The following is a 27,697-nucleotide window of genomic DNA, read 5'->3' as shown; positions in this document are numbered from 1 at the left end:
CGGTAAAATAAATCCGTGTTGACAATCAATAAGCAAAAAAGCTGAAAAAGATGGCATAATGCCTATCCACAGGGGAATTTGTATGTGAATAACGATTATCCTGGCGGTGTGTGTGCAATCAATTTGGGTTCATCATCAGTCATTCACATGGATGAATTTGTGACCGGGGCTTTCGAATCGAGGCTGGGGGAATAACTGGGTAATCACAATGTGCATCTCGCAAATGCGTTCCTCTGAACCCATTGTTATCACCATCACTTGCTGACTCGTTTGCATTTAGATTAATGTGCCGACAATCAATATTAATTCATTTCCATGTTCGACTGCAATAATTGTTGTTTATTTACTTTTCAATCCTATTTGTCCGTTTTCGATGAGAGAAAATCTAATTTCGAGCCCTGCACGACCCCGTTTTCCCAACACCCCCTTTCCAACTGGGCGGATAATACCTGTATACATATATCCGTCAGTCCGTACCAATATCGAGCCACTCATGCATACCCACCAGCCCCATTACCATTATCCCCATTTGTTGGCATTGTTCTTATACTTGTTGTTGTTGTTGTGGTCGTTGTTTGCCATTGCTGTTTATTTGTTTTATTTGGAACTACTTATTGGGTCGACCCGAATATGTTTGCCTGCCCCCAAACACCCAAACACCCAAAAACCCGAAGCCCCAAGTCCCCCAAAAACCATCTATATCTGTGTATCTGTATCTGAACCATGCCGTATCCAGTCGACAAGCGAAATGCCAACCTATCGGAGCCGGATCAGGACCTGCCCCCGAATCTGAATGTGAATCTCAGCCCGAATCCATCGCTGGCCCTGGGTGCCCCGCACTCTCCCACGTCCGCCGCGTCGGCGGCCTTGCTCCTCCTCGAATCCTGCGATGGAAATCGCAACGACGAGTCAAGGTTCCACCACCTGCATTCCGCTCCCCGCCCAGGTAAGTCGATCAATCTATTTGCCCCGCCCCCTTTCGCTTTCATCTCAATTTCCGCTCTGTATTTTTAATTGAAGCAGCAGCAATCACAATTAACCCGCATCCCCAGCAACCCCAAAAACCCCAGCACACCCAGCAACCCCACTTGTTCCACCCGTAAAGTAGTTGCACTTGATCCCCATTCATCCGCTTAGTGCCTGCCGATTCATTGCCCTGGCCTGGTTAAGTTATAATTGCACTGGATTTTAGTTCGCCTGCAAAACTTTGAATGCGTTTTCAGTTCTCAGTTCTCGTTTTGCATATTAAATGCCAGCACTCTGGCACCAGCTGGTTGTCCATAGTTTTCCTCAGTTTCTTCAGTTCCAGTTAATATTATTTTTTCTGTGCTAAAGAATCTGGGCGGGGGAAACGTGTGTAAAAAATGCTCGGGAATCGGAAGTGGTAGTGGGCGGCTAGAGGATGACATTATTGCTAATTATGAGTAGAATATCGATTGGCAGGCATGCAAGTCAGTAGTTTGCGTACAAATGCTACCCAAGGGTTGAGTATCTGTACAATAAAAAAGGTGTACTTAACAATTCAAAGTTCAACAAACAATCAATTGAAAATCATTTTAACATATAGTAGCTTTTTAAGAAGCACTTGGAATAAACATGAGTGGTTTCAGCTTTGGTATTACCACCTAGTATATACATTCCGATTGTAATTGTTGCAATTTTATGAGTGCTTATAGGATATATAAGCTTGTAATCCTGGCTTGCATTTCTGCTACGATCACCGCTTCTCCGCAGCTTGGTAGCTGTAGATCAAAACCTATGGAAAAGTGTCTGCTCCTTCAGTCATCTAAATAGAATCCTAATTTTACAGAAGCCACCATGAAGCTGCGCGAGGAGAACGATCGTCTCAATGCCGAACTGCTTCGACTGAGACGCCTCCTCGAGCTGTCCACAGATGGAGCAGTGGGTGGTGTGGATACCGCACCCGAAATGGATGCAGTCGCATCCGGCGAAGGATCAGCTGCCAAGGAGCGCATCGAACGCCTGGAGTCGGAGCTCAGGTCGGTGAAGAACCAGCTGCTGACCATGCGGCTGGAGCGGAAAAAGCTGCGAACAGACAAGTCCGATCTGCTGGGCCAGGTGAAGCAACTGTGTGCCTCGCTGCAGGAAAAGGAGCAAGAACTGCGCGACTTCATACGCAACTATCAGGAGCGGGTGCGGGAAACGGAGACAACGAACGCCAAGATCTCCGGGGATCGGGATCGGGAGCGCTTCCAGCTGCTCAAGCAGGCACGCGATGAGGCGGAGCGTTCGCTGGCCTTGGCCCAACAGCTGTCGGCCAGGGATCTGCAGCTGCAGAGGCTGCAGGAGCAACTGCAGGAGGCACGCCGCCAGTTGACCGGATGTCTGTCGGATCAGGAGAGTCTGCACTCCTTTGCCCCACTCACTCCTCCGTCGGCTGCTTCGGGAATGCTCAGTCAGATGGCCGCTGCATCGGGAATGGGCGGTGGCTTGGCTGGCATGCGCGGCACCACCGAGGACAGTGGGCGTGGCAACTCGTTGTCCGCCTTCAGCGGCAGCTTAAGCGGAGGATCCGGCGCCACGGCGGGCGATCGCAATTCCTGCTCCAATGACTCGGGGCTAAGGAACAGCAGCGATCGGGAGAGCACCGGCGGCGAACTGAACTTCAGCGACGGAACCTGCGACAATGGACCCTGTATCACGGTCGATCCGGACAGCATCTCCCTCGTGTCCAGCCAGAACATGTACCAATGTAAGTATACACACATGTTGCCCCTCGAAATCCTCTCTAGCAATGTTTTTCTTTCAGTTGGCACACCCAAGGAACGAAGCCCCACATTGTCTCCCCTGAACTCGGCGGCCTACTCAAGGTATGATTTAAAACTATGGTTGTTATGGTTAACATATTGTGCGGCAACTTTAAGTAAAAGAACTTTTAAAGCCTAACAAATATAATAAATTATGAATTTATTCATACGGAAACATTGTCATTGCACAGTGTTTAATGAAATATGTTATTTGCATTGCCATCAACTTGTTTACAAATATTTAACATGATGTGTTCACTTTAATCTGCGCGTTCACGGCTTTAATTAATTACATGTCGACAGCAAATGCAGAAACTAAACAAATTGATAAATGGCCACTAAAATTACATTACACGCCTATTATAATTTTTGCTCAAGCACTCATTTGCATTTAGGGATTTCTAAATTCTAAATTTCAACATTGATAAATTTCTATTTAGCATAATTGCTAGCTAAAAACATAAAAAAAATGGCGGGATTCATTTGCATTGTATATTATATTACACAATTTTTCACAATTCCACTAGATCCGTGGAACAGTTGGGCTCCCCGGTGGACCCCGAGGGACCAGGTAATGGAGCTATCAGCCGGAAGTTCGCCAACGCCAGCAAAAGTGGTCCGCTCGGTGCTCGAAATGGACGCGGCGGAACCTGGGGAAGTATATCACGAGTGTTTGCTCGCTCCAGGAATAAAAACAAGGCTCTTTCCGCTGATGGAGTGACTGAATGTGAGTGCCCACGTTTTAAATGTTTAATAATAATCAGATTTTATAGATCAAATATTAGTTACAAAAGCTTATACAATATATGTTTAATATATTCCAATCAGATGCCGACTACTCGTGGAATCCGTTGACGGAGGAGGGCTACGCAGAGAAGCTGCGTCTGCTGCGAGAGGCCTCACAGTTGCCCATCGACCGCTGGCGGGCCACCCAGGTGCTCGCCTGGCTGGAGGTGGCCCTGGGAATGCCCCAGTACAGCGCCAGGTGCGCGGAGAACGTGAAGAGCGGCAAGGTGCTGCTGGAGCTGAACGACGTGGAGCTGGAGGCGGGCTTGGGCCTGGCCCATCCGATGCACCGCAAGAAACTGCGGCTGGCCATCGAGGAGCAACGGCGTCCGGAGATGGTGCGCTATCCGCTGATCACGCAGCTGGGTCACACCTGGGTGGCCACCGAGTGGCTGCCGGACATCGGACTGCCCCAGTATGCGGAACCCTTTGTGCAGTCCCTGGTCGATGCTCGCATGCTGGACACGCTCTCCAAGAAGGAGCTCGAGAAGTTCCTGGGCGTCACGCGGAAGTTCCACCAGGCCAGCATTGTGCACGGTAAGATGCTTAGGTTTTTCTAATTTATTTGGAACTATAAAATAATAATCATACCAACCAGAGCTTAAGCTGTTTAATCGGGTATGTTTCCCCCTAACCCTTATTTAATGCCAATCCCTTTGCCTCCTTTTCGCAGGCATCCACGTGTTGCGCATCGTCAAGTACGACCGACAAACTCTGGCCATGCGGCGGGTGCAATCCGAGACGGTGGACACGGACCCCATTGTGTGGACGAACCAGCGCTTCATCCGCTGGGTGCGATCCATCGACCTGGGCGAGTACGCGGACAATCTGAAGGGTGCGTGTGGCATATCGATTGCCCTTTGATTATGCCATTCAGTGCAGCAATTAGGACGGCTCCTCTGACCCACTCTAATCCCGTTTCCACCCACCTGCAGATAGCGGCGTTCATGGCGGCCTTGTGGTGCTGGAACCATCCTTCTCTGGTGACACCATGGCCACCGCCTTGGGCATTCCCCCCTCGAAGAACATAATACGGCGACATCTCAACACGGAATTCGATGCCCTCATTTTGCCCGCACGGTAAGTTTTTTGAGGGTTTACCAGCCCCACGGAGCCCATCTAGATATCTCAGTGTGTGTGTGTGTGCGTGCGTGTGTGTTTGTGTGCGCCCTGTGTGTGAGTGTCCTTTGTGTAGCCCCTCGGGTTTGACATGTGAATTGTGGAAACGTAAATATGTAGCGTAACACAGCGTTTTGATTAGAGTTGTCTTTGTTTTGATTGAGTTATTGCCGTTTTGTATTACCATTACCACCCCGAGTTTATATAACTTCCTGTTAACGGTCTTCGTTGTGCGTTTGAGTTTGAGTTTGTGTTCATTTCTGCACCTTCGTTAAGACCATATCGTTTACAGCGTTTTGTTTTTGGTTCAAGTTTGCTAGCAGGAAGTATTTCGTACTTCGTCACTGGGAGCTCTTCAGATCTCATTTCATCATCTGCTTCATCATCGCCACACGAAACATACACCCCACATTGTTCAGTCATATTCACATCATCTCTGGCTATTTAATATATTTAGTGCTTTGATCATTCGTTTATAAGCTGCTTCTTATGTGCATACCATCCATCTATCTTCTTCCACATCACCAATGAAATAATGACTGCAGAAATGCCAACTTCTCGACTCATTAGATGTCATATCATGCGATGTCATATCTGTATCTAACTCTGTCTACTCGTGCATAAGTATGTAAAGGTCCTCCAGCCTGTATATTTAGATAGTAATTCTGTACTTTGTTTCGTTGTTGATCATGTGAACGTGTCTTAGACGATCTGTTAAGCAAAATAAAACCGCCCAAAAGCGAATCGCACTAATGGCGGCCCTCGTGGCCATGTTTCTCTCTCTTTTCTTTCCCACAAAATATCTCGAACCATGTTTATTTGTATCTTCTATATTCGAAATGCAGATACCTTATTTACTGTCAAATGGAAGAATTTCAAATGGAAGCCTCCAGACAATTGGCCAAATTGCAGGGCCACTAAACAATCCGCACGAACCAAAGAACTCGATAACGAAAATGAATAATAATCAAAAGTCAAACGGGATTCATACTGATTTGTTGTTTAGCCAAGCTGATAAGATGATACGATAATAACTATAGGGAGAGAACAATAACTGGAGCACAGCGCTAGTCATTTCGTCATTACGAATAGTTGATAGATCCACCCCAGGATAGTCACACATCCGAGTAGTAGCCGTACATGTAATCATACCACAATATTATAAAGTGCTTTAGGCATCGAACTAGGAACGCACACGTCAAAAACAAAACCAGTGTCGAAGCTTTGCATATCCGATATCGAAATTATAACGATACTCTCCGCGAGGAGCGCTTAACGTTGCATTTACTTAGGTTGATTTACAAGTCGAATCGAGCATTTAATGTAGTAGAAATCTAGGGTTAAGGCTTTACGTCAATGTAATCGAGGAGGGAATTGAAATATGTATGTATTTCAGATATAATCAATTGTTACGCCTAAGATAGAGCATTGCAAATGCCCGAACACACACCCTTCCACATGAGCGTCTTTCGTCACTAGGCCGAAACACACAAGTTCCCTGTGATACTGAAGCTGTTTTCTGAGCTCGGTTAGACAGCCACTGAACGCACAATGGAACCCTAAAGACCAATTACATAACCACACACTCGCACACAGGTCCATGAACGAACACATACACATCTACATTTCCGTGGTTAGATGATATAGTTCATGTTTGGTGTTGCATACTGTGAAGCGTTTTGATTGAGTTTCGCCCTGCGGTATCGAGTCTGCCATGGCCAAGGTTCCAAAGAGTATGCTCCTAAAAATGAAATTTTGTTGACATGGCTTGCTTATTGCGTATGGCTGTATCAAATATTTGCTTGCATATTTCTGGGCAACAAAAATGGGAAATCAAGAATTCCGGAGCTGGAGATTTGACCGCAGGGCTGTAGCTCCTCTAAGTTAATTTCTTTAAGAAGTCGTTTGTTTGGTTTTGCAATTTTGCAACTACAGTGTCAATTGTAAGTAAAACTTGCTTACTAAGTAGACTATCTCTCTCTATTCCTCAAACACACACACACATACTCGAAAACATACGCAGACAACCGAAAACCAGTTCTATGTATGTGTTATCAATGTTTTTAAGTAGCTTGAACTAGTCTAATCGTTGTCAACTTAATAAGTACCACTGCATACAAATACCTTAACGATACTACATATGTGTGATTGGAATTGTAAGGCTTAAACAAAAACGACAATTTTTATGGCTGCTGGTTTCGTGTCTGTTAGCAATGCTATTCTTTTTTCAAGTTACTTTTACTTTCTAGTTTCTATTCTTTCGGGGGTTTTTCACTCACCATAGATCTTTGATTTCATTGTTGTTTTACGCTACGTGTAGTTAATTGTGCCATGGCGAATACAAATCAAAATAAAAGTAACTCTCTAACATTGATTAATCAAATTCTTTCGTCTTTGTCCCGTTTCTTTTTCCATATTTCCTATACTCGATCCACTCTCTTTTGCTTTCCCCTCCGTATGTTTCCCTTCAATTTCGTAATTTGGTAATCGAATCGACGGCTTGTTGTTGTTGCTAACTCTGCTTGATTGTCTAACACGATTACCAACCCAACAACAACCATACCGACAACAACTCAACAACACAATCAACAACAACTCAACAACACGAATATGAAACCACTTTCTGTGTGTGTATGTGTGCCTGCCTTGCCTGCTTTCTCTCTCTCTGTCTCTGTATCGCTATCTCCGCCGCTCTGCCTGACCGCCCGCACTCCATGTACTCCAATTTGAAATCTCGAAAACTCCACACTCCCGTTATCTGCCGTCTGTGTCCTGTCTTCAATGTGCTGCCTGCCTGCCTGCCCATGAAAATCGAAAACACATGCACATCCAAACCCATCCACAACATGATATATGCGCCCGTGAACCCACAACACCCACCCACACACACACACACGCATACGACCTATGCAAAAATTCGCAAATCGAAATTGCCATGTTTGTTGTGTAGAGCGACTCTGGGTCAGGGCATCCGTTCCGGTTGCGGCGTAGTGCCTCTAACGGGACCCGGCGGACTGCAGCACTATGCCACAACAGATCGCCGCTCGAGCGGCAACCTCAGGGTAAGTACTTTAAACTAATAACATAGCTAGTTATAGCCAATTATGTCATGAATACAATAATCGTCTGCCAGTCGACAAACAACTATTGCTGTATCCCTAGTCTGAATTGACGTGAAGCTTTTGTTGTCGCTCGGTGTCTGTATCATAAATTATTTAAATCCCTAAGAGGTGGCTTCAGCAAGTGTTCTCATATCACTGGGAGCATGTTTTCACAGGCTTTCATCCAAATTTAAAATTCAATTTATGATGGGTTGCCTTTGCAGCCTGTATTGACTATAATTTACACTCCAAGGTGTCTACAAGTATGTGATAAATTCTGAGTTGAGATAAAGGACATTCAAGGATGTTACAATATGTAATAGAAAATTCAATGGCTATCCAAAGATGGCTTTGTATTGATATTTTCAGACAAAGATATCGTTGTCTGCTTTTGGTCAGCTTAAAATGAATAAGTCCGCAAGGATATGTTGAATATTTAAGCTCTACTCATCACAATTAAATAATAAATATGTCTATAATAATACAAATATTTCATATATCAGACAACCTTAGCATGCATTATGTATAATTACTGACTTGGAAAATATTTATAGTTCCTAAGACACCTAACAACAGGAAAAGTTTCATGACAGTTCCAAAGTGTTCCCGTTGCCGGCAAAAGTTTAGGATTTGAAACAAGTGCTCTTGTGCAAATTAAAACTATTAACATTTTGTTCTTTTCGTTTATTTTACTAAACAGATTTCGGCATGGAAAGGATCTCAGGTGAGTTGGCACTTCATTCACTCAAGGAGCACATTTCAATATTTGTATTTCCGTTTGCAGAGCTCCCTTTCTAAAGCCTTTCGGTTTAACAGCAAACCACATCGCACCGGGGACCGCAGCTCCTTTGGGAACTCCACCTCCCCAACGCCTTCGTACAGCAGCAGCGAGGGTGGCGGAGGAATATACGCAACCATAGGCCACCAGTATCCGAATCCGCACACCAATCTCCAGCAGCAGCAGCACTACCATCACTTCCTGCCGCCGCCGACGACAGCCCCACCGCCGATTCCCTCGGCTGGGGGCATCTATAGTCATGGTCCGCCGCCTGGTCATCGGGTGAGCGCTCCGCCAGTTGGAGGGGTACTGGATGCGGTGTCCACCGACCCACAAATGCTCTACGAGCAGAGTCGACGGCGCGTGAAGAGCATCAGCGATATTGGGGCCTCGACGAGTGCGGGCAGTGTGGGAGCCTGCAGTCTGGGTGGCATATCGGCCTCATCGGAGTCCCCTGAATAAGAGTGAAAAGCTAGCTAGATAGGATTACAACTACCACTACCAAAGATACTCAGCTGTACTCCCGCATGAAAATCCCTTCCACTTCCCCACAACCCATTTACCCTTCCAGTTGCATTTGAGCTTAGAATCTACAAGCAAACTCAATTATATTCAAGTCAGTGTCAGACCCACCTACAAGATACAAGCATTCAGCAGATACAGATACATATGCGTCAAGTAATACAAGATAAGCGAGTAATCATTTGATCAAATCAGATAGAACTTCGAACTATTTGCTATACGTAAATAACAACATAATATAACAACATAATATGTAGACTAAGCCCCAATCGCAGGCAAGAGAAGTAAGGATCGAATCGAATCAAATCGAATCAAACACTCCACCCCAACTCAAACCAACTGCATTAGTCTAATCAATCGCATATATGTAATTCTAATTGTAATTGTAACTGTAAAGATAGCTCTAAACCGATTTAAAAGTGAGAGGCAGATTGCGTGAAGCTACTATACTCACTGAATTATAAGCCGATGTAGGCACTGGAGATGCGATTGCAATTTAGATAAATTGAAATTATTTTGTAACCGAAACTATCGTAGCTAAGCAAATGGAAACGGAAACTATTGAATTAAATTTGATAAGCCGCAACATGCGGCACTTTGTAAATTATGATAAGCCCTAAGCAACGTTCAATATCGCATGGTAATGGTAAAATCCGAAACAGAATCAAATATATGGTAAACACAAACGCACTCCCCGAAAAACCCTCGCACAACCAAAGAAAGTCAGTCAGCCTGCTTTATCCGCCAATCAATCAGTATCGAAGAATCCCCGAGAGCGTCAGGGTATCATTAAGCTGACCAATTTAACTGTAGACCTATGACGAAGAAAACTATCGAATAAACCCATGATCAAAACTCTGTTGTAAACGGAAGAGTCTTTATTGTGTACGGGAAGATGCCGCTCGCTAGATGAGCAGCACCTCAACATATTGCATTCTCTCGACTCCAAAACATTTCACCTTCACCGAGAGTCGCTGTGCCTCCTGTGTGCTTTGTGGTTCGGTGCATCTTCGGGGAGATTTCGTGGGTTTTTCCATCTCCTCCAGCCGCTCGGATTGCTAGCGTCGATCGTTGTCGTTATCGTTCCGAGGACGTCGCGTTGTGTGCGGACGACCCTTGGGCTCCGGATTGGGTTCCGCCAGGGCAAAAGTGCCCAGACTGCCGATGAGTCCGAGGATGGCAAACACCAGGAACAAACTAAGCCACTTCATCTCCCGATCGCGATGTCGAGTTATCACCAGTTCAACAAAAACTGCTGAACGATCCGCCTGGAATCGAACGTTTTATGGCCTGGCGCCCAGAAGATCGGCGACGATCTGCATGCTAATGAGGGAAACTGCCGTCAACATAGTTTACCATTGCCAGTAGTTTATGTTCGCAGATCGGCCAGATATCGCCGCAAATTGAGTTGTAAATCCAGCGCGAAAAATGGGCGGACATACATTTAGGTAATTAGCTCCACCGAACAATTGTTCCCATTACAATTGAATCGCAGTCACATCTTACTGTGGGACCCGTAATTAAAAACGAATGGGTTTTCGAACGATTGCGAATCGAAAATATATTTCTATATATTTTTGGGGTATTTGACAAATTTCGAACTTCCCTCCTTGTTCTTGTATACATTATGTGCAATAGAAGGCAAATTTTTGCCATTTTTAGATCTAGGACAACCATATGCGATTGGTACAAATTGATTACTTGGTAGAGTGACAAAACAAAGCGAGTTTTCACGAAAGCAAACATTTGAATACACGGACAAATTGACTTCAAGAAACTATGTATACGATGACCTCTCAAGGTTGGTAGTTACAATATAAAATAACCGATCACTTATCAAAAGTGCATTCACGATGTCCCACTTACATATGTGGCGAACGAACTGCTAAAACTATAATTTACAAATATCACAATAAGCTGGCTTTTGGGAGGTCCAGTCAGAATCTCCATCTATCCGCGATGACCGGCGGACTCAGGCTCAAGTTTTGCTGGAAAACCTGGCAGAGCTCATTCACCTCCCGCTCCCTTTGCAGCTCCTCGCGCACTTGATGCCACATGGACTCGAATCCATTGTCGTAGGACGCCATCGAGGCATCGCCCTCGCAGGAGCTGTCTTCAAAAATAAAGGAGTACTCCATCTGGTAGTCGCACATTTTCGGGTCTTGTAGTTCAAAGCTGCAAGACAGAGAATTTCAAATTGTTAGCTATCGATTGGGAAGTGCTGTCTTTTGGCGCCAGCTATCGATTCGGCGGGTTCTTATCAAACGAAAGACCAGACCAGCTGATTTCATTTATATACAGAATGTCGCGGAAGAATGTCTTAGGTTTGATCAACACGATCGTGGCCAACTCGTAAGTTAAAATTGACATTTTATAACTGATTTCAAGATATTTAAATAAAGTATGTTCTGATAGCTGCAAGTGCCCCGCCCACTCGCATAACTATGGCTCAGCAGCTCCAACCGCCTCCCAAACGGGTCGCATGGAATACGCCTTCGAGGTAAGTAGCAAAACCTTGGACTTTGGAGCACCTCCAGATAGTAGATTATGATCTTCAGAAAGGTGGTCATACCCTGGACCAGATAATACTATCTTAATATACTTAATCATCCCAATAGAAGTCTATAAGATTTTGTAAATACCTTTAACTTTAAATTTTTCTTATGGTAAATATTTTTGGTATATAACAAATTCTAATTCAAATTTGTTCAAATGTATTGAAAAACAGATGTCAGCCTCGACTGTTCGATTCGGACCCGGAGTAAGTGCCGAAGTGGGAGCCGATCTTCGCAACTTGGGAGCTCGGAAGGTTTGTTTGGTCACGGATAAAAATGTGGCGCAGTTGCCCTCTGTGAAAGTTGCCTTGGATTCTCTGGCTCGTAATGGCATCAACTACGAAGTCTATGATCAAACCCGGGTGGAGCCCACGGATGGGAGCATGTGGCATGCCGTGGAGTTTGCGCGCGGCAAGGAATTCGATGCATTTCTGGCCATCGGAGGAGGATCTGCCATGGATACAGCCAAGGCAGCAAATCTTTTTAGTAGTGATCCGAATGCAGAGTTTTTGGATTATGTGAACTGCCCAATTGGCAAAGGCAAGGAGGTGAGGTCTACGTTTTACAATTAGTACCTTTAATACCACTTGAATTTCATTTAGATATCCGTAAAACTGAAGCCCCTGATTGCGATGCCCACCACTTCGGGAACTGGTTCCGAAACCACTGGAGTAGCTATATTTGATTACAAGAAGTTGCATGCCAAAACTGGGATTTCCAGCAAGTTCCTCAAACCTACTTTGGGTAAAAAACTGAACTCCCTTATGTAATGTATGCACCTAATAACGCACTATCTTATCCCAGCTGTGATTGATCCTCTGCACACCCTATCCCAGCCGGAACGTGTAATGGCTTTCGCTGGCTTTGATGTGTTCTGTCATGCCCTGGAGAGTTTCACGGCGGTGGATTACAGGGAACGCGGTCCGGCGCCCAGTGATCCCAGCTTGAGACCCACCTACCAGGGCAGGAATCCAGTGTCGGATGTGTGGGCACGATTCGCCTTGGAGACGATAAGGAAAAACTTTGTGAACGCCATTTACCAGCCTGATAACCTGGAAGCCCGATCCCAGATGCACCTGGCTTCCACGATGGCTGGCGTGGGATTTGGTAATGCCGGAGTGCACCTGTGTCATGGCCTTTCCTACCCTATTTCTGGAAATGTGAGGGACTACAAGCCAAAGGGCTACTCCGCGGATCACTCTCTTATTCCACACGGCCTATCCGTGGTGATCAGTGCTCCGGCGGTCTTTGAGTTCACTGCTCCAGCTTGTCCGGATCGGCATTTGGAGGCTGCCCAGTTGCTGGGCGCAGAAGTGCGAGGTGTCCAAAAAGCAGACGCCGGTCGTCTTTTGGCGGACACTGTACGCGGTTTTATGCAACGCGCGGGCATAGAAAATGGCCTCCGAGAGCTGGGATTTTTTAGCAGCGATATACCCGCCTTGGTGGAGGGAACCCTGCCCCAGGAAAGGATCACTAAGCTAGCACCCAGGGCCCAGACGCATGAAAACCTGTCGCAACTCTTCGAGAACTCCATGGAGGTCTATTAATTTGAAGCCAAAACTTACCCACGCTCAACTTGTTCTCTTGAAGAAAAAATGTTAAACTAACGGATCTTCGTTTAATATCTGACCGTACTTGAGCTTTCAAAATTCCAATTTTTTTAAAGCGCATAAATAGCTTAGAGTGGACCACTTACTTTTGGGTGGACTTATGTATATACGAAAAATACCATTAAAAAAAATATACAGAATCACTGGAAATTTGATGCCCTACATGATTTTTGTTTACTTTATGTTCTTTGGCGCAATGGATCTTATGTATATTCAGCATTATTTTGTGGCCTCTTCTTTGGCCTGCTCTTCGTTTGAGAGTCATCTACTCAGTTTCATTTCCCAATTCGAAGGAAGAAGACCGACGCTGGGATCAAAAATACTATAATATAAGATATTAATATTATATCATAAAAATCATATATCAAATCGTACGGAGTAGATGCTCCAAACAAAGCTTGTAATATTTGAAATTATAATATATTGTAGACTTAAACATGTTCAACTTTAAGTTTGAGTACTCCTTCATGTTCGAATCCTCCGGATGTGAGGGTAAATTCCTAGGGATGCCCTACGACGGGGAGTTCGAGGCAATGTGGCAGCAGATCGGCGATGAACTTCGTTCCAGACATAATCGGTTCTTGGGCATGCCGTTCGATAGTGGATTTGAACGGATGTGGCGGCAGGTCAGAGAGGAACTGAAACGGGATCGGGAAGATAACAAATTCGCACTGTGTTTCCAGCGGAAATTGAGCATCTACGTAAAAGAGGAAGGGGATGTCGGCCAACTTGAGTCTTTTTTTGAACGCAGATAAAATATATTCAATTTTATTGAAAGGCATGTTATTGTTTAAAGTACGTATGCATGTATGTAGTATGTCTATTAAGTATGCATTGTAAAGATTACGATCGGTTTGGTTAAAATAATTTATTGTTTTCGGAATTGGTTTCAATGTCGAATAGGTCAAGCGGTTACTTGCCTTCGATTGGAAAAAAGATAATAAAAAAGTCTTAACATAGTTTATGCATTAATTATTTCTCTCATCTCTTGATCAGATTAAAAATCAGACGTCATTCTAGGGAGTCTCCTAGCCGTTTGCTACACAGACCCACATCTAAAACTCTTACTACTTTCTGTTCCTCGCTTCTCGTTTCTTGTTCCTGACTTGATGCTCAGTTTAGAAACCTTAATGTGTTTAAGTAATTTTCGCTCGGTTTGAATTTTGGCAAAATGGCACTAAATCTTCAAGTTGTTCCCGGATATGGATTAATTGGATATGGGTTGTGGGCAGAGGTTTGATAAATTGCAAGGCCGTTGCTTTCGAAACGGTTGCTAATCAAACGCGTTCTCTGAAAACCCACCTCTGCTGTTGCCAAGGACCTTTGACTGGTCTTAACAGTATTAGATGGTACAGGATATTTCAAGGATAAAGGATTTTGTCAAAGATTTATTCTCTCTCTTTCAATCTCTTATTTGGATTCAAGTATTTTTTAGTTGTTGCTTTGTTTCCTCGCACTTTCGCTAATACTTTTAACTGCCACCTACTGTTCCTCCTCCTATTTCTTACATTCTTGTGCTTGTGTGTAGTCAATTGTCTGATGTGATTTTCCACTTTTTCAACTATCAATATACTTATAAATTAGAAAAACAGCGCAACTCGTTCGACTTCCGCGGCCACCGGCCCGGAACTGCTGATTCTAGGTGGACTTAGACCTGATTGATGGGCGCGTATCGGTGCACCTTTGGCTGCTTCAGATGCTTGGGCTCCTTCTGCTCCTTGCTGGTCGGCTTCACGATGTCCTCGCTCAACTTCTGGTATACGAACGAGTTCTTTGAGGCCAGCAGCGCCATGCGATAGCGCTCGCCGCGCTTGCGCAGCACCACGTAGATCACTCGGGCGATGGACAGCACGATCATCAGCACGCAGAAGGATACGACGATTAGTGGGACCACCAGGTCGTAGGATAGTTCGCCGTGGAAGATCATCTTCTCGGTGTACTCATCCGACTCCTCGCTTTCGCTGTCGAAGCCCAGTTTCTCTGAGGAGGTAAAACATACGATTGGTATACATTCCATCAAAGAATTATTGGCTGAAACTTACCCAGCAGGAATTTATCACGTTTCTCCTGAGACATGTCTACTTCCTCCGCGCGGATAATATCGGTCCACACGACTGGCTTCGTTTCCGTGTTCACGAACGTGTTAGCATCGGCCTTGGCCTTGGCATTCTTCTTGGCCTCCTCGAAGCGATCATCATCGTTGTTGTCGTCATCATCGTCCTCATCATCGTCATCATCCTCCTCACTGTCATAGTCACTGCTGTCCTCCTCCTTATCCTCGCCGCCATTGTTCAGGTTCTCCTCGTCAGCATCTTCCTCAGGCTTCACGGTTTCAGTGTTGACCGATCCCTTCATGATCTTCTGCATGCTGCTCAGCCTGCTCTTGTCCAGCACGCTCTTGTCCAGGACACTCAGCAATTTAGCCTCATCCTCGTCCAGTTTCTTCTCGCTTTCCTTCAGACGCTTCTCTAGTTTGGCTTCGGCACTGTCGGCCTTCTTTTCGTCCAAGAGATCTGATCCTTCGGCATGCTTGCACACCTCGTGGGCCAAAGACGACCAACCGGCCTGAGCCTGAGTCTCCAGCTGGACAATGGTGGCATCGTCCTCCAGATTAGCCAGCACGGGCAGACGCCTGGGAGTCATCTGCATCTGCAGAGTGACGTAGCTGATGAACTCCTGGAAGTCGCGAGTGCACTTCAGCGGATTGTTGGTGATATCCAGGGAGCGCAGGTTCTTGAAGCTCTTCACATCCTCCGAAGAGATCTTCTTGATCAAATTTCCAGAGGCGTTGAAGCTGCGCAGGCTGTCAAAGATTTTGTAACCCACACCCAAGTCGCGATCGGAGAGCAGGGTGGTAAGCTCGCAGTCATTGACGTCCAGGGATCTTAGTTGGTGCAGCGGCAGGAAGAGGCGGACGGACAAGCGGCTAATGGGATTTCCAGCCAGACTGAGTTTAGTCAGCTCTCCGTTGTCCATGAAGATCAGATCGTCCATGCGGGTGATCAGGTTGTTGCTCAGATCCAAGTCAATCAGCTTGTGCAGTCCAGTGAAAATCTCGCGCGGCAGATGATTAATGTTATTCCAGGCCAACTTTAAGGTGGTCAAATGCGGCATCGTAGAGAAGGCCTTGTGTCCCAGTGGACCGATGGCGCAATTGGAAATATCCAGGTAGTAGACGGTGAACTCACCACTGTAGCTCAGGAAGCCATCGGTGGGCAACTGACTCAGGCGAGGATTGTCGTTCAAACGGATCACATCCAACTCAGAGTTCTTAAAGAACAGCATTCCCGAGATCTGGTCCAGATCGTTGATCGACAAATCGATGTGGCGCAGGTTCTTCAAAGTAAGGAACGAGTCCGGTTGAATCTTCTTAATGCCATTGCCCTTGAGGTTCAGGTTGGTCAGACCGGGCATCTTGTCGAACATGCTGTGGTGCACTTGAACAATCGAGTTAAAGCTCAAGTCCAGCTGCTGCAGATCTTTGGTGCCAAAGTGCAGATCGCCATTGAAGGTATTGTACTTCAGGTGCAGTATGGACAGGGTGGTGCCATTGAAGATATCGCGGGGCAGTTCAGTCAGCGAGTTGTAAGACAGATCCAATTCTTCCAGAAGAGTAACCTTCTCGAAGGCCTTCTCGGGCAGTTTCTTGAGACTGTTCTGGCTCAAGTTGATGTAGACAACATTGGATAGCTGGGAGAAGGCCTTGGGATTCAACTCCATAAGATTGTTGCGCGAGAAGTCCAGCTCCTCAATGCTGGAAGACTGCAAAATTATAATTGATTAGCTGGATTTCAAGGTAAAGGCTTTTGTATTCACCCACCTTCAGAAGATAGTGAATGCTGGACATCACACTCAAGTCGTTACCCGAAATGGTCAGCATGCGCAGTTTCTTGTTTCCAACAAAGGTATCGGGATTGATGATGGCCAAACCAACATCCGTCAAGTTAACAGCGTACAGCTCGTTCAGTCCGTGGAAGGCCTCGGCGTGCAGGTACTCCAAGGTGCAGTTAGCGATCTTGATGGAAGCCACGTTCTTAAGACCCAGATTCTGGAAGAAGTTGGGTCCCATCAGGATGGGGTACTTAGGACCCACATTGGTCACAACCAAATCCGTAATGTCGGAGCCAAACTTCTGGATGCCCATGTCAAGTCTGCTGCAGGTGGCCACCAGATAGCTATTAACATTCCGGGCACACTGGCAGAATCTAGGACAAGGCACGTCCTCGCTGAAGACGACTTCCTCATCATCGGTCAAAAGGTCGTCAGCGTCATCGTCCTCGTCGTCATCATCATCCAGGTTCTCGTCGTAATCATATTGAGAGTCGCTGTCGATATCGTTAGTGCTCTCTTTGGTCTTTTGGTCGTTGGACTTGCTCTGTAAAGTACGAAAACGTAATTATTTGAATTTAAGGATGATAGGGGAAGTATACCTTGGACTTCGAGATGGTGGCATCCACAATGGGCTGCAGCTTGGGGTTGCTCTTTGCCTTCTTGGGACTGGTGGAGGTCGTCTCCGTCTCCTCATCGAAATAGTTGTAATCATCATCGTACGCATAGTATTCGCTATCGTCGGTATCGGTGGAGTTCTTCTCCGCGGCGGTGACGGTGGTATTGAGCATCTTGTTGAAGTGCGGATCATCAGCCAAAGCCTGGCTGTGCTTGGCCGCCTCCATCAGATCCTTGAGGGCCTCCTCGCTGAGGGACTTCTCGGTGCCGGCGGACGTTGTTTTCTTTGTGGGGCTCTTGGTGGTCGTTTCCACGGGTAAGTCCTTTATCTTGGGGGTGGAGATCTTAGGCAGACTCTCGGCCGGGCTCACATCCTCTCCGGAGTTCAGCTCGTTTTCCGTCAGATCGTCATGAATGAAGTGGATCTTGGGGCCCACGGTATTTGAGTGGCTGGCGTGGATGAGTGCCAGGGTAAAGGCCAGCAGCAGGACTAGCCTGCAAGTCGACTGGCGACTCATTTTCCTGTAGATGGGCAAACTGAAATGGTCCAAGAAAGTCAGTGTTGTACAGTTTTGGCCACTTATGAGAAAATGAAACAACAGACGACTCACACCTTATCGCCTTATCTTATCGCTAATTGCTGGAGCCAGATAAGTATATATGCGTTTATTGAATCAACAACATTCTGGGGAAGTGGCCGAGCTCATGGCTGGCCTCAGAATACGCACGCTGTGCCACCTATTTCCTCCAAAATCACCGATCTGCATGACGAAATGGTGAGCCATGTTGACTGCCCCAATTAGCACTTTGGCACCCGGAGAGTTGACATCATTTCGCATGCTAATTTAGTAGGTACACCACAGTCGAATCCACGAATTTCCAAATGTTTGCTTATCGTTTAATGGCATTTGTTTTGCACCCCATATGAATCGCATGCGTATTTTGAACTCGTTACTCAGAATCCGGTGAAAGCACAATTCGCACTACGGTATCCGCAAAGTACTTCCCTTATTGGTTAGTACTGTATACATCATTTAATAGTTATGCCGATGCAGAAAGTGGTTGCCTTACTCGATCAAGTCGAGAATCGCTGACTCTCAATCTCGTTTCGAGTTGGTCTGTCATCAGCTGGAGCTTGTTTATTTGAGTTTCAGTTTGCTTGCCCTTTGATTGCACGCGACTGGTTTGGATACCCTAACTTAACGATTGGGTAATCACATTGGGCTTTTTGGAATCGATTCGATCTGGGGGAATCCCCACGGAGCGTTTCTTGACGCCAATTAAGAACTCGTTTGCCAGCTCGCTGGTTCTAAGAAATTCTCAAAACCAGACTGAAAACTCGACGCTGTCCAGGTCTCTTATGCAATTTATGTCGTTTTGGAATGCATTTTCCAACCATTCGATGCGGATTCCATGGCGGATGGCCCTATTGAAAGACCGCCTGTGTTTGCCTTCGTATTCATGGCAAGGCAAACACATAATTCGAGACCGTGGCTCGCCGAGTGGTAAACAAAGAGCTTTGGGTATTATTGCTTTTCGTAACCAGGCAAACGACCCGGGATCGCGAGAGATCCGACTCCGCCAGCAAAGTGTAAAATGCAAAATGCGCAGTTAAGGCGGCCAGAATAGATCGCATTTATCCAGGCAATACACAGTATGGCGGCTATGGGAACATATGTGCGCACATATCGTATGTTAGAGCATTTCATTAGACCCCACAGCAAACCGCTTAGCCAGCTCCGCGTTGCGAGTGGGTGTCAGGTTGACTGGGAGCTTGCCACAAGCGCGAAGGGAAAACTGCAGTCTCGAGATCGCATTAAACGTGTTTAGGTCGCTCGGCTAACACATTTCATCGAGTCACGAAAGACAGCGGTTTTTGGCTCGCTTGAAATTGGCTTTGGCTTTAGCTTTGGCCAAGGCGCCGCCGACACTCCGACCATAATTAATTCCATTTCTGTCATTGCAGCGATATATGTATATATGGATATACATATGTCTGTATACACAGATGTCCGCTTGAACTGGGCTATACGAGGGTAGACTCTGTTCAAGTTTAGAGAGAAACCGGTAACTGGCACTGGCACTGGCCATACTTGTACATGTATGCAAATACGTTTTCCACTCGGAAATTCGTGAGTCAGCCAATTCATCATATTGCCGCGACTATCTACAGCTGTAAAGATTAGACTAGTCGGGGGATATATCCTATCGGTAGGCCCCATCCCTCCATTGATCTGTCTCCCCCGCCAGTAAATAAAAATCTATAACTGAGTGCTTTGTAGTGTCGTGCATCTAATTAACGTCCAGCTAATGGGGAAATGCTTTCCTGAAACTGTTTCTAGAACACTTTGACATTCGATCGAGATAAACCCTGATCTGGCCCTGTCATACTTAATGGCCCCGTACTTAACGTAACCCGATACGGAAACACTTTGAATCGTTTCGTTTAAAGGCACACTTCCCCGGAGTATCAGAGTATCGCCTAACAAAATGATTTCGAGTCTTGATACAAGCCACGATTTGGTTAAACGTAAACCTCTATTCAATTTATTAGTATATTTTGATTTGGCTCCATTGGTTGTCTTTCGGTGTTTATCAACTGGTTCACAGACGGTTGGCATGTGGTCGGTTTTGTCAACAGATTAGAATTATAAACGCTTCCCATGAGACCTGCCAACCCACATTTACGTATCAAGTTACCCAGAAATGTCATGTGGATTGGAGAGCAGATGGGGCCCGGTTATCAAATTGTGCATGGGTGCGTCGCCGATCGGAAATTGGAAACTGGGTGCGACCCTTGGCCAGTCAATATACAAAGTATATGCCCGAAAAAGATCTGCATTCCTCTGGGCAGAGAGATCCCGTTGATTAGCAAGGTTGGCTAATGAACCTCGAACTCAGGTAGTTTCGCCTTGATTCCGTCTTACGATCAACACAAATGTGTCTCTGGCAAATACCAAGAAATACCCAAAATAATGCGATCATGAGTCTGTGTGCGTGGGCAGATAATGATTGAGATGTCTGGGTAAAAATAGCTGGCGTTAACAGGAAGTGAAACGAGAGAAACGGACGTGTAGGTAGAATATTGCATTTTTTCGGGAACTCATGTGTTCCCTTTAAAGGATATCGATTCATGGGAAGAGTGGAGGGACAGGCGAAACGGAAATGCCTCAGCTGATGCCTTCATTAGGGTGGCTCAAGCCAATTTCATCCGGCTTCAAATCTGCGGATCACGACATCGTCAAATTTGTTGACCGATTCATTAGCATCACGAGTTGCTGGTGATTTTGACGATTTACGATTGTTATTTCTGCTAGAAAATACACCACTGGCAACTGCTCAGATATAAAATTTCCATCTATATATCAAAGTGTATCCCACTTGGTTGAAGCCATTTCGGAATATAATTTCTGCAACGTTAATTTTTTGCAGCCAAGCAGCCGGTACAATGGACGAAATTGCCCAAGGCGTGCACATAAAAAATAAACACAAAAGTATAAAAAATGCCGACATTTGACCACACAGACTAACACGCAGTTGGCACAAAAGGTTGGTACAAAAAGGGGGAAACTGTTGGCTCAGAAAGATGGCCAGACTGGTTTTTGACTGGAAACTGCCACTCGAACTCGCAGCAGATGTGTGAGCCAAGTTAGCCCGGTGGCAGCCAAAAGTCAGGCAGATGACTTTACCAGTTACGAAAAATTCTCGCTAAAAGCCATTTCAATTCGCTCAAACTCAAACATTTCGAAAGGGAATTTCTAAATAATAACCGATGGTGTCACGTTCGAGTTGCTTGAACTCTGCGCACCGAATGTGCTCTATTACAATCAAAATAAAGTCGTTAATGTTTACGTAAATAGTTTAATCGCAATGACACTTTGTAGTGTCTAGTCAGTACATATTGTCCGTAATTCTATTTGTTGTATATAGTGAGAAGTGTCACAATCAATTAAAATTGCTATTCGACTATAGGAAATCGATTAGCTTATCTAAGAAGGTCACTGGAGCTTAAAAGAGTAGCGTACTTGCCAAGTCGGCAAACTAATTACACTTCAGGGTGATATTTTGCAGCAGCTGCAAGTTCTTCTGAGCGAAACGACATTTCTCAGTTAAGACCTTTTCAAAATTTATCGCGAAGTAATGCCTTCTGATCGATCGGAATTAAAATTGCACCTTGTCCGCTGAATTTTAGCCGATAAAGTGCACTTGCTGTTATCTGAGGGAATTCCCTGCATGGGAATTCAGTGATTAAAACTCCATAAATTGATTTCAGCCATTCGGATCCGAGTTTTATGCCTGCTTCCTTGCCTTGCCTGCAATTGCCCTTTGTTTGGATCGATCGGTGCTCCGTATATATAGCCCTGAATCTGAAGCAGGAAGCGTTCCATAAATTAAGAACTTAAGGAGGCGGTGCAAATGAGAAACCGGCTTTCACCTGGCGGGGGCGGTTCATTAGCGATATCTGTATCGGATTTCGATCACAGCTTCCGACTTTTAGAGTGCCGGATAACTCGATTCTAGAAGTCTGGCTGTGGCACGACTTTCTGCCCCCAGCTGACAAGCTGAAAAGCTGGAAATCGCTTTTCATTGTGCTTAGTCGACGGAAACCTGATTTGTTTACCCAGCCGAGTGTGATTTAAAAAAATAAAACCGACCTTTTTGCACTAAACTTTGCACTCGAACGAGGCTTTGTTTCCAATAACAAAAGCGTTCCGCCATCACGTATTGGTTATCGGTCGAACGAGCGTTTCCAGAGACAAATGCCTGGAATTGTCAACCCGTTGAGCCATCTATATATTTATTAAGTGTCGAGTGTTAAGCGGCTAGAACTCGACACAGAGTGTTGAAAGGCACTCATCGCAACTGTCAAAAGGCCTGCAATCAGCGCTTACACTCATCAAGTTAAAGGAATTAACAAAGAACAGTTTTGCTTGCTTTGGTAAGACTACAATGAAAATACAGTCTAGGTGGGGATAAAGGAAAGCTCAAAAGTGTCCACTTCGGTTACCTGTAAAACAATTTGACCAACAGCGTGCCTTTCTAATTAGACATTTGTTGGTTCTATATAATATTTACGTTTGGTTTTGGTTTTTTTGCAGCATTTATCACTTAAATTAAGGGCTGGAATGACTGCATTTGGGCCTCCACCAACGTAGTTGGCCACGTTCCATGTGGCAGGCCGCATTCCGAGCCTCAAAACGGCTTGCACAGCACGTAAACACACTCCTCTGAGTCACTTTTAGCCAAGTCTCTCTGCATTTCATTAGCCCGGGCACATGGGCATATGTGTAGCCAAGTCCAATGCGAGACCCTGAACCCAAACTTTGAGGCTGTGAAATCGGCTTAAGATCTGGAGATCTTGAGTTATGGTCAGGCCAAAGCAGATCAAGGCAATCCCGCAAAGAGGTTCAGCGTCCAACGCCCCAAATGCTGGGTTCCAATGTACAATTGCAGAAGAGGAGAAAGTTGCAGTCGCGCAGAATAGGGCCACAACACTTACTCAGTTGTCAGCTGGTTTCGTTTGGTTTGGTACCATCGATGACTAATGTTTTATGGCAGGAATTGATTAATGCTAATGCCACTTTGTCTGACTGTCAGGCTTGATCGATTAGATTCAGGGTTAAGGTAAAAAGTCAACGCAATGTGGGTGCGAAATATGCGAGCCAAGCGTCACGCTCAATTGATCAGTGAACAAGCGCCGATAGAGAATTGCATTTGGCTTTCCCTCGGCGGCATAGGCATCCAAATCCCATTCATATGACATCATTGTTAGCCAAAGCTGTTAAAATACAACAACCTGGATCGTTAAATCACTCTCGAAATAGTTTACCCAGCGCTGTTTTCGTATGGCAATCATGTGCCAAATAAAAACTTCTAAGTGAGCCAGAGCAAAGCGGAGACATTGCGCATACGCCACATGTGCCGACACTTAAGTTCTGTGTAAGACACGGCTCTAAACCAAGTTTACCCACACACCCAGTTGATCGCAAATGTTTGGCTGGCCACTAAAGCCCAGCTCCAACTCAAACTACGGCTGTCCATAAAAGATGTGCTTAAGTATTCATAATTCGCCCTCCACGGCGTAGACGTAGATCCATAGAGCCATACGTCCAAAACCCGTACTCCGACCAATTACCAGCCATGAAACCAGAAACAGCCAAAGCAGAGAGTGCTGTGACCTCATTAACTCTCAACTGGCCCGTGTTTGCTTTGGGCTCTTTATCTGTATAATACGGAGGTACGGAGCTATGGAACTATGGAGCTATGGAGCTATGGTGGTTCCTATGGGCGGCCGGCTTATGTAGCGATTAGATAATGCCTGAGTGAATTCATCAGCCATCACCTAGCAGCCAACTGGCGACAGCTTGACATACTACACACCACTGCCGATCCTGCCACAGATCGAAAGCCCTGCCCAAGAACCAAGTCGCAGTCAAGTCGAGCTGGGGCGAAAATTAGCATTCGAAATCGTTTTCCAGGAATTCACAGTGCACTCCTCCGAACTGGTTGATTACGTCTGGAAAACCGAGTCGCACCTCAAAATAAAATGAACGCGTGTGTTTATTGCCCAGATCTTGGTAAATTATTTGTGTGCGATGTACATTTCATTTAAATTCCAGCTTCGTGCTCTGCTCGCCCAGCCAACGGAGATGGTTATAAAAGCGGCGAGCATTAAAATTGAAAATCGTTTGGAACTGGTTCTGAATTATGCATAGAAATAAATAATTTATATTTAGAGAATATTTCGTAGTTTTCGTCTTTGATTAATTGGGCGATACTACAGGAAGCTTTCAAAGTCGATTAAAAACGAGTTGTTATGCCCTTTAGACGGGCAGATCGGTACCAACTGGGTTTATGGCTGAAACCAATACTCCGTTTGCCCATCGCCCGCCGTAAAGTGTGTGGTATATGCAAACTACGATCATGGTCGAACCTAAACTATATAGATTTATCACTCCGACTGTGACAGTTGAGCGTGTTGTGTTTTTGCAGCAGAGCGTTGAGTTTGTTATGAAGGTGACTTCTTTTTTGAGCAAATGCATTACCGGTTTTTCAGCCCCTTTCCCTCTCGTTTTTCCCCTGATCACTTATACTTACTTATACTAATGCGCACGAATACATACACAGGTGTAATCTTATCTACCTGGTGACTCTTGTTGTTGTTGTGAAAAGCAAACGCGTTAACTGTTTTTTCCCCGACTGTTTGGCTTTCCCAGTGCATTTGCCTTAACTTGGCTTAAACGCTTTCGGTTTTCGGAGTATTTGGGGCAGGGAAATTAATTTGGCTCGACTGATAAGCCAGTGGTAGGTGAGCCGAAAATATGATCGCTTTGCTTGCAGAATTTATCGAGATAATTGCGACTCGGGTTTTAAATTTATATGTCACCACGGCACAGCACCCATACACTCGCACACACAACACACACATGCAGAAGCAGCTGCAGTTGGCGTATCTGTGTGTGAGAGTTTCGGTATGTTTTCTGAGATACAGATACGCCAGGTAAAACATTCTCAGGTAGCAGATAGGCTCATACACACACACACTTGCAGCGACGGAAAGATACGCTCAGAGAGCGAGACAACTGCTGGACTGCAGGGGGGTCACTAGCGTTATCCCACTCCCACTCACTCACTGAGTGACGAAATATTAACCCTCGCTTGCACTGCACTTTTTTTTCCAGTGAAACCCCCTCCCCTTCAAAAACACCAAAACTCCGACTCTCAGACTAAAGATACGATCCGATGCCCGAAATCCAGATCGGCACGAGTGGAAACTCACCTTATGAGCGGTCTGCTTGCAGACAACTTTTCTCAAAGTGAAGCGGGTTAATCCAAATATTGGTTTTTGATCGCTGGAAGAAACACACAAACTTTATTGGATTTGGCCGACACAACGATTGCTATAATCAATTCGGCACTATTCTATGCTTTACGACTTGGGACGCTAATCACGTGCTCGTCTGTTGATTTCGATGGCTTGTTTTGCTTTACCGAGTCGATTGATCGTGGGATCGCTTTCTAGTTTAGCGCGTATTCAACACCTGTTGAAGTTCAAAACTCAACTGAGAGTTCCCACTTGTTGAAGATAGTGATGTTAGTCAGTATCGATACATGAGGCATCGACGTTTTCAACGATACTCATCGAAGCTGTTGTTATATCGATGTGTCAGCGAGTTTTTATAGTGCGGAGACTTCAAATAATTATAAAAGAATTAAACTGCTTTCGGTTTTCAGTAGAAACATTGATGTTTTTCTGCTTCCGTTAATATAGCATGTTCGAAAAATCAACTGATAATAGAAATTATAATACATAAATTAACTTTGAGGACAATAGCCCGAATTGTACAGTTGGCATCCCGAATTTTACACCATACTCAGTAAATGGTACCGTAAGTAACCGAAAGATGTCGCCACAAAAGCCTAATTAAGTAAATTGTGTAGATAGAATGTAATGTAAAATAAATGTCACCGAATTAAGTATTAACAACTTTCTGTTGCCTATCCAATAGGCGTTTGTAATTTACGCATAAAACAAAGCATTACATAAAAACTTTATTTAAAATCTTTGAATTGCCTATTTGTTCACAGTTGTGTTAGAATAAGCCAATTTAAAAACGTGTTTCATCACCATTTTCTAGTGTAGGAAGCTGAATATATTTATAGTATTTGTGCGTATGATTGATATTATCATAACAAAAAGAGACTGGTTATATGCGTTAACATTTTCTCTCGGGAGCTAAGGAGATGTGCGATGTTCCCTTTTGAACGAGCGATCCCAAACTGCCAAAATCGAATCGCGAATAAATGAAAGTCCGCTGCCAAAATTGGTAACTGGTCAACACGGCGTCTGGATGCAGTTATTGTAGCAGTTGTGGCATTTGTAGTTGTTGCTGTTGCCGCTGTCACGAAAACGTCAGAGTTTTCAGCCTCGGCCTCCGAATGTCTGACTGTCTTTTGTATCTTTTTGCCAGTTGACAAAACATGCGCCTGCGCAGTTTTCGCCTTCACATTGAATATTTTCTTGTGAAAAATCTCAGCTTTGTGTTCAGTGGGCTCGCTGTTTTTGTTGTCCCAGGAGCGTAGTGAAAAGGATACCCCGGTGAGCTTGATATGAAAATGTATATAAATATAGCACAAATTTAATAAATTAATATATTGTTATGTCTCTTATATATGAGCTTATGAAACTCCTCTTTCGTACGTAACCCCATTGGATTCCGCCACTGGATTGGGCATGCATAATATCGCAGCAAATCGAAAACGAAATTCAATGAGGAACGCAGTTTGCGATGCCAGCACCAAATGCAGCAATCCGCCGCCACTTGGGCGCTGATCGATCTGCACAGCATTGGAGCTCCAGAGGATCGGCGTGGATGGATGCGAAGACCAGTCGATGATGATGGCGTTGAATGGCGACCATTTGATTTGTGCGTGCCTGGCATCGCAAGAAGATTGACGCCGTGATGGAGACCCCCAATGGCAGCGATCCTTTAGGTGGATTCTGCCAACTGGTATAGGCCAGGAACTCCCATCGCCGAAGGTGACCTTGACCCAGCTAAACGTTGCAACGGTAAAGTCTGGCTAGATGCCTAGACAATGAGCTGATGTTCCGACAAACCTGTTTTGCACAGAGAAAAATATAAATATGAGTGAGAGTTTTATGATTTTAAAGACTACTAGAACTACTGCAGCCATTGGATTAAAGTTTATAAATTCTTAAAATTGTGAGATACAAATTTTAAATTATTCTTAAAACCTAGAGATATCATTCTAGCTGGGTAATGTTTTCTCTGTACGATCGAGAGGGAGCACTGCGTCCAATTTGGTTGGAGCGGCCTTCGCTGAATCCCACCTCGTCGAGCATTCCCATTTCCGATTCCCGCTAAAAAGTTGGCCAGAACTTGGTGGCCTGATTACCATGAAGCTGAAGCTGAAGCTGAAGCTGAAGCTGAAGCTGCATCTGCGTAGCCTAACGAGCTTGTTGCAAGTTGATTACGTTGATTAGCGACCA

The 27,697-nt window shown here is 45.1% G+C and overlaps 6 protein-coding genes and 1 long non-coding RNA gene across 13 annotated transcripts in view; 4 read left to right on the top strand and 3 right to left on the bottom strand.

Annotated features, from left to right (window-relative positions):
• LOC6735690 (kazrin) overlaps nucleotides 1-9,941 on the top strand; it is a 37,266-nt gene extending 27,325 nt beyond the window's left edge. For 3 of the 7 annotated variants that reach the window (XM_016181379.3, XM_016181374.1, XM_016181377.3), the window contains 10 exons: nucleotides 737-946; nucleotides 1,811-2,713; nucleotides 2,771-2,831; nucleotides 3,296-3,495; nucleotides 3,597-4,091; nucleotides 4,228-4,389; nucleotides 4,490-4,634; nucleotides 7,624-7,735; nucleotides 8,475-8,498; nucleotides 8,559-9,941. In XM_016181379.3, coding sequence (XP_016029068.1) covers nucleotides 737-946; nucleotides 1,811-2,713; nucleotides 2,771-2,831; nucleotides 3,296-3,495; nucleotides 3,597-4,091; nucleotides 4,228-4,389; nucleotides 4,490-4,634; nucleotides 7,624-7,735; nucleotides 8,475-8,498; nucleotides 8,559-9,014 — 2,768 coding nt within the window. In that variant the 3' untranslated portion in view covers nucleotides 9,015-9,941. Of the gene's footprint in view, nucleotides 1-736; nucleotides 947-1,810; nucleotides 2,714-2,770; nucleotides 2,832-3,295; nucleotides 3,496-3,596; nucleotides 4,092-4,227; nucleotides 4,390-4,489; nucleotides 4,635-5,518; nucleotides 6,834-7,623; nucleotides 7,736-8,474; nucleotides 8,499-8,558 lie in introns of those variants that run through there. The other 4 variants (XM_016181375.2, XM_016181380.3, XM_039292207.2 and 1 more) reach the window with 4 other exon arrangements.
• LOC27206190 lies at nucleotides 9,938-10,348 on the bottom strand. The gene has a single exon (XM_016168733.3). It carries the CDS (start codon nucleotides 10,283-10,285, stop codon nucleotides 10,133-10,135), a length of 153 nt encoding a protein of 50 aa, XP_016029061.1. The 5' UTR covers nucleotides 10,286-10,348; the 3' UTR covers nucleotides 9,938-10,132.
• A 261-nt stretch (nucleotides 10,349-10,609) lies between these two features.
• LOC27206189 lies at nucleotides 10,610-13,317 on the bottom strand. The gene is made up of 2 exons (XM_016168732.3): nucleotides 13,195-13,317; nucleotides 10,610-11,249 (listed from the first exon to the last, which is right to left on the bottom strand). Exon 2 carries the CDS (start codon nucleotides 11,225-11,227, stop codon nucleotides 11,012-11,014), a length of 216 nt encoding a protein of 71 aa, XP_016029060.1. The 5' UTR covers nucleotides 11,228-11,249; nucleotides 13,195-13,317; the 3' UTR covers nucleotides 10,610-11,011.
• Nucleotides 11,306-13,401, top strand: LOC6735687 (probable hydroxyacid-oxoacid transhydrogenase, mitochondrial). Its single transcript, XM_002082567.4, has 5 exons — nucleotides 11,306-11,426; nucleotides 11,490-11,574; nucleotides 11,803-12,177; nucleotides 12,232-12,373; nucleotides 12,434-13,401. Exons 1-5 carry the CDS (start codon nucleotides 11,377-11,379, stop codon nucleotides 13,174-13,176), a joined length of 1,395 nt encoding a protein of 464 aa, XP_002082603.1. The 5' UTR covers nucleotides 11,306-11,376; the 3' UTR covers nucleotides 13,177-13,401.
• Nucleotides 13,402-13,519: 118 nt separating this feature from the next.
• Nucleotides 13,520-14,468, top strand: LOC27208127. The gene has a single exon (XM_016183747.3). It carries the CDS (start codon nucleotides 13,677-13,679, stop codon nucleotides 13,992-13,994), a length of 318 nt encoding a protein of 105 aa, XP_016029059.1. The 5' UTR covers nucleotides 13,520-13,676; the 3' UTR covers nucleotides 13,995-14,468.
• LOC6735686 lies at nucleotides 14,093-25,787 on the bottom strand. The gene is made up of 6 exons (XM_016168730.2): nucleotides 25,678-25,787; nucleotides 25,466-25,538; nucleotides 17,670-18,222; nucleotides 17,060-17,614; nucleotides 15,282-17,001; nucleotides 14,093-15,219 (listed from the first exon to the last, which is right to left on the bottom strand). Exons 3-6 carry the CDS (start codon nucleotides 18,201-18,203, stop codon nucleotides 14,888-14,890), a joined length of 3,141 nt encoding a protein of 1,046 aa, XP_016029057.1. The 5' UTR covers nucleotides 18,204-18,222; nucleotides 25,466-25,538; nucleotides 25,678-25,787; the 3' UTR covers nucleotides 14,093-14,887.
• LOC123327111 lies at nucleotides 21,981-24,426 on the top strand. Its single transcript, XR_006541580.1, has 2 exons — nucleotides 21,981-22,624; nucleotides 22,785-24,426. It is a non-coding gene; the product is annotated as an uncharacterized LOC123327111 (long non-coding RNA).
• Nucleotides 25,788-27,697: the final 1,910 nt, after the last annotated feature.

This window comes from Drosophila simulans, chromosome 2R (genome assembly GCF_016746395.2).
Source record: "Drosophila simulans strain w501 chromosome 2R, Prin_Dsim_3.1, whole genome shotgun sequence".
Classification (NCBI taxonomy): domain Eukaryota; kingdom Metazoa; phylum Arthropoda; class Insecta; order Diptera; family Drosophilidae; genus Drosophila; species Drosophila simulans.
Note: the sequence above shows the minus strand (reverse complement) of the source record. Positions and strands in the feature narration are given on the sequence as shown.